Genomic DNA, 6,000 nt, shown 5'->3' with positions numbered 1-6,000 from the left:
TTCAAACAGAATATTTTGCTAATATAAGCAGTTGTTAGAGAACTTTTGGCGAATCATTATTTAATCGAGACACCAAAATATTCACCGAAGAATTGAAATGTGATTACTTATTTTTTCGTTACTAAATTGCTTTAGTAAATTTAAAATATATTTTGTATTATTAGAAGTTATGTATTAATCTCTTGAGTCATACTGAATATTTAATACCAGTTTGCGAGATTCCTTTGGGAATTAGGTTTGAAAACGGCAGCCCCAGTTTCAAACTCTTATTTATTTCTTCTCAAGTAAATGTAATTTATGGCTTAGCGAAAATAGAAAATATTTTCGCGATAAACTAACCGCAATAATAATATTTTATTAGTAAATTGTGTTTGCTACGATAAATATAGAACAAAAATATATCTTTGTTTGTAAACTAATATGCACGAGTAAGATATGGCTATCATTACTCAATTCGTACTTATACATAGATCCCACATGAATAACATGAATTTGTCTCCATAAAACTGAATGGCTCTATTTTCTTTATAGAGCATAATGGCCGACTCGCCGCCCGAAGACAACTCGCCTCCAACAAGAAATGGCTCGCTTAAAATATCCTTACCCACAGTCCTCTGCACTCCCGAATCCTCAGAAAATTCTGATATACTTTGTAAAACGAAATCCTTTATTTCTTCGGAGTCCAAATTATCTTTACCGTCTAACCTAGGCACACCCACGTCACCTTTACGGTTATCTTCCCCGTTGTCCTTGCCTACTACTCCTACTCCTTATATGAAGATCACGCAGCCACAACCAGAGAATATTGTTGGTGGCCAGATGAATTCTCCACCGACGACGATAGTTCAGCAAACTGGACCGAAGCAAGCCCTTGTCAACACCGGGTCGGCTACAGGTATGTCTGTTATTCGTTGTCAACATTTTAAATTTGCTTGCAGTTAAGGTACCTTTTGGGATTCGGACTATTACCTACTGCTATAGCAGTAGGTAATGCTGCCGTATTGCAGCGCGACTTTTGACACTTGCGACAGCAATGCAGGCAGCACTGTCAGCAGAAATGTCGCGCTACTCGCGCTGCATTTCTGCTGGTGTAGTCTGAATCTAAACGACTACTTTCTACTATTCTAAATTGAAAATGTATTCGAAAAAAATATATACATTGTTATAGTTCGTTTTTTAGCATTAGAAAAAAGGTAAACAATTTTGTTGTGTCTATTTATAGAACATGACGCTTGACGACATGACGCTTTTATAAATAACATAATAGAAGGAAAGATTGCAGGCAAGAGAGGAAGGGGAAGGCCGAGGATAAGCTACATAAAACAAATAAAAGAAAAGGTAGCTGTAATGTCGTATAAGGAAATCAAGGAGGCGGTCCTGGATAGAGTTAAATGGAGAGAGCTACACCGACAAGAGTCTAACTCTTAAATTTACGACGACGACGACGATTTATTGAAAAACACTTTTGAAAAATAAGTCAAGGCAAATATGTAACAATTGCTTTCATAAGTAATAGTTACTGATTTTTAAAAAGCGTTTTCAATTAAAAGACACGTCAAGTTCGCGTAGTCTTTTTCTAATGCTAATAAAACGAGCACTAGTACGTTTACCTTACACGTTCAGACTTAATTATGGAAATAGCGCAGCTTTTTTTTCATTCTTCATTTGAAAGGTTTTCTAAGTCAAAAAGAAAATCATTGCAAGAATTTTGAAATGTCAATTAAGTTAATGCTTGTATTTTATATTGAGATACATGTAAGTAATTGTCTGATAAATCACAATCGGCCCGTCAAGATAATTGTATCATAATATGTTTGTGTGATATTTAATCTGACATTGAAACAATGTTCATATTGTTTGGAAATTATTATGTTCATATGATTTTCATATAGGTACCTACAAAGGTACTGAGATGGTTTATTGTGTGAACATAACCATCTTCCTAGCGTTGTCCCTGCATTTTGCCTCGGCTCCACCAGCTCTCTTGAAGACCCTGAGGGGAACACCAGTACGGTTACCATCAGTTTGTCACTGACATAAACGCCGTCGAGAACGTAATTTACTTTCTATACATCCCGTTTGCAACTTTGCACGAATATACGAGTGCGAGCGAGATGTATAGAAAGTAAATTACGTTCTCGACGGCGTTTATGTCAGTGACAAACTGATGGTAACCGTACAGCTCTCGAAATTTACATACGTAGGTAGGTATAAAATTCTATTAATATATTAAATGTAAACAACCTTATAGTCACCAAAAATGTTATTTATGTCATGTTTATGTCGAACTTATCTTAACCAAATTTCGTACACCGAAATAGGCACTCATGAGCTACATATAAGCACTTAAACAAGGTAGAGATTGTATATATACAGATTGTCGAGATTTTACAATATCGTTTTGGAACAATGCCAACGGCTGGGTCAGCGCGACTCAATTTTGTTATCTCTGGCACTTAATGTACCTCTATCGGAGTTGTGACCGAGTTCTTAATATTTAAAGTTTTTACTGTGACGCTATTGGAACTAAAACCTGTTACTATGCCTAACTACCACTTTAAAACTTCAGATACTCGATTCCATTTGTTTTTATTACCTACATACAGACCTTGGATAGAAACAGAAAGCAAATTTTTCATTTCCAATTCGTACATGGTTAAAGCGGCCATATACGTAAAGTAGGTACCTAGTTTAATGTGGTAATATTGAGATATTCGAGGATCCAATGTTTAATAATAATTTCGTATCTCTGGGCCCGATTCGGATTTTGAAATAGACATCTATTAGACATCACCAAGATACGATAACGATATGTTTAAGATCTAACCTGTCAAATTTGACATTTGCGCGATTCTGGAGAAACTGTTGAACGATTTCCACAGGATATGACTTAGAGATCCAATTCACATCTAATAGATATCTTACTCTATCTAACGTAAAAGTGACATTGGTTGCCCGAATTGCGCTGCAAAAGAGAACTAGTTGATTTCTAAACTATAACGTATCTATAATGGATCTAGTACGTGTCGTCTCTTGTGAATATCTTGAAATTCGAATACGGCAGTCTGTCTACTTATAACATTTAAACATAAATGTCGGTAAGCTATTTCGCAGAGTCCAATCACTACACCTTATAAAACAAAGTCCCCCGTCGCGTCTGTCCGTTTGTATGATTTAGATTAGATATAGATTTAGATTTTAGATAATTTAACCCGTGCGAAGCCGGGGCGGGTCGCTAGTATTTAAAATATTCATACCTCAGTCTAGATATATAGGTCTTACTTACTATTTCCTGAGCATTTTCAGCATCGATAAGCATTTATTGGAATTTCTCGCGATCATCCATGAGATGGGAAATATGTGAATATTAAAAGATGCTTTGTACAAAGCCTGCATATTAAATATTTATTAAAGCCTTAGCTATTCATTTCTATGGGATAGGAAGGCATATACAAAACTATTACAAAAGGCGTAAGGTCTACCGATGTATAGTTTTACAGGGTGGGCGATGGTGCGTGTAGAGTTTTTATGCGGGGGTAATCTATTTTGCTAACTATTCTAAAGATAAAATGAAAAAAGTAGGTATGTTTTTAGTTAAATAAGTTCCTCCGTAGGTACTTCGTACCAGGTCTAAAAGCGAAGCCATTTCAATCCATTTCTTTTCAATTTTCTTTTTAACTCTGTATGGTATGCCTTGAAGTGTTGAAAACAAACTTTATCACCATAAGATGGGCAGCTATTTTCTTACCCCGACCTAATACCCTCTGAAGTGAATAAAGTAGGAGCCGCATCCACTCGAGCAGCCCTTCAGTTTATACAAAGGCTGGCCACGACACGTTGTGATAAAACACTGCATAGCTTCCCCCGATTATCTAGTCAACTAAAGATGCTTTTCCGGTGCTGAGGCAGAGAAAAACGGATAAATGATTATTTATTTTATTACGAAGAGATATTAATTAACAGACACTATTCGACTAACTAATCCTGAATTGCACTTAACCTCAAATGGCGCTTTACATGATGTCGACGTTAGGTTAAGTAGTGTTAAGTTTAATCAGCGGCGCGTAGGTACACCGCCATAAGTAGGTACATATTTACAATGTTTCTCCTGTTACTGGTACTCCTACTCCTCTTTCCTGTTAAGGTGGCTATCATACAATCTCATGTAACGTTCTGTATAGGTCAGTCAGTATCTCAGTATACTATTTAGCTTGGTGAATGTTTGATTTATCTGGACGTTATTGGACAGTGACAGCATCCAACGCCCACGCTATAATTTTTCATCCAATGATAAAATATTTATAGACTGCTTGGTATTTAAAATAGCCTGGCCAAACAAAGATTACTTACGTCGGTACGAAAAACAAAAAATTGGATATATTTTTTTTGCATAGCTTTCTTTTCATCTTTTAGTAGGCGGGTCTTAGATAAATAATTTCGGTGAAATTAAAACTGGAAAGGCATCTTAGACATTCTTAGAAGCTTCAGTACAATTCCACATTGTTTTTTGAAGACTAATAACATTCCAAATGATAAAAAATAAAACTCAATATAGCAATTCTGTCACTATTCATAGAAACCTCGTGTCCCAATACTTACTGAGTTAATACAATTGTTTTTGTTGTTTTCTGACTTAATGAACTAACGCAACCCACCGCTACATTCTATGGCTTAATTTTATTATGTTTAACAAGAATTGGAGGCGTATTCTGATTATAGTAACGGATTATTTTAGATTTTCATTGTAATAGTCAACTTAGTAACGTATGAAACTTTAGGCCTAGTTTTAGTCAGTTTTGTAAGACTTATTTGGAAAAGGCTATTTATTTCTAAAAAAAAAAAAAATGAATTGGGACTGATTTATTATGGATATGATATATATGATATATCAGCGTAACCTCTTGCGCTTCATGGAAGACATCCTTTATTTAAAAGGCTGCGCGTTCGTCTTTGTGCAGTAGACGTCAAAGATAATTTTTATTTACATTTTTTGCTTTATTACAAAGCAGTCAGATGCAAGTGTAATGTTTTTGACGTCGACTGTACATATGTGTATGTGTATTTATGATATGTCATGTCAGGTAGTAAGAGTAGATAAGTAAAACACTTTCTATTTTATATTACTGACTAGTTCAACATTAACTTGACGCGACTTTATTTTTAAGAGAATAAAGAGCGCGTCAAGGTAATTTTGAACACCTCGCCCGCTTAGCAACTCCTGCTGCTGACTGTTATAGCTTGACAAGTTATAGTTGACATAGCCCATAGGCACTTACTTACACAAAAGTAGCAATGTCACTGGCAATCACTTAAGAAATTCGAGAATCACTCCTGAGATAGGTATTTCAAAATTGGCGAAGTCGAGGAATATCTTAGAACTTTATTGTTTGAGTGTCATTCAAGTGAAAATTTCGGTTATCCATAATGCCTATTGACGTTCCGTCTGTTTAAATTATCATAATTTAATTATCTAAGTACTTCTCTTCGCATCCGCCATTCTTTTAATACTAAAGTGGAGTAGAATAATAAGGGAGTACTTACTATATTATTTATTTGTTATTTGGACTTATTATGCACTTAAGTCGCCAAGCTTTTTAAGCTTTAGATATTGCGATTTGCTTATTTTCACAACCAGCTCATTATGGCTCTCTGTATTTTGTGAAAAAGATTCAATAAAAATTAAAAAATCGATAATGACGAACTATTATAATCACAACTTTGATGAGACTCTATTTATGTATGAAGTGACTCTGATAAACATTTTATAACATATTAGAAATCCATTTATTAAAACACTCGAAAGGCTCGTGGTTATATTTGGGAATGTTTCACTTGTAATTTAAGCTCTTAAAATAAACAACTCCTTTACTTACCCCTTTTTTCCTTAAATTAACAATTTCGGCCGATGTTTATCTGGCTAAGACAAATACAAGTAGAAGGCCAAAAAAACAAACAAATTGTTAGATATATCAGAAAATTGCCATTACGAGATATAAATTG

General features: G+C 34.9%; 1 protein-coding gene across 1 annotated transcript in view; it reads left to right on the top strand.

Moving 5' to 3' along the window:
* The first annotated feature begins 491 nt into the window (after positions 1 to 491).
* LOC134797606 (cytochrome b5 reductase 4) overlaps positions 492 to 6,000 on the top strand; it is a 77,327-nt gene continuing 71,818 nt past the window's right edge. Inside the window, exon 1 of the mRNA XM_063769918.1 lies at positions 492 to 895. Coding sequence (XP_063625988.1) covers positions 538 to 895 — 358 coding nt within the window. The 5' untranslated portion in view covers positions 492 to 537. The remainder of the gene's footprint in view (positions 896 to 6,000) is intronic.

This window comes from Cydia splendana, chromosome 15, assembly GCF_910591565.1.
Source record: "Cydia splendana chromosome 15, ilCydSple1.2, whole genome shotgun sequence".
Taxonomy (NCBI): domain Eukaryota; kingdom Metazoa; phylum Arthropoda; class Insecta; order Lepidoptera; family Tortricidae; genus Cydia; species Cydia splendana.
Note: the sequence above shows the minus strand (reverse complement) of the source record. Positions and strands in the feature narration are given on the sequence as shown.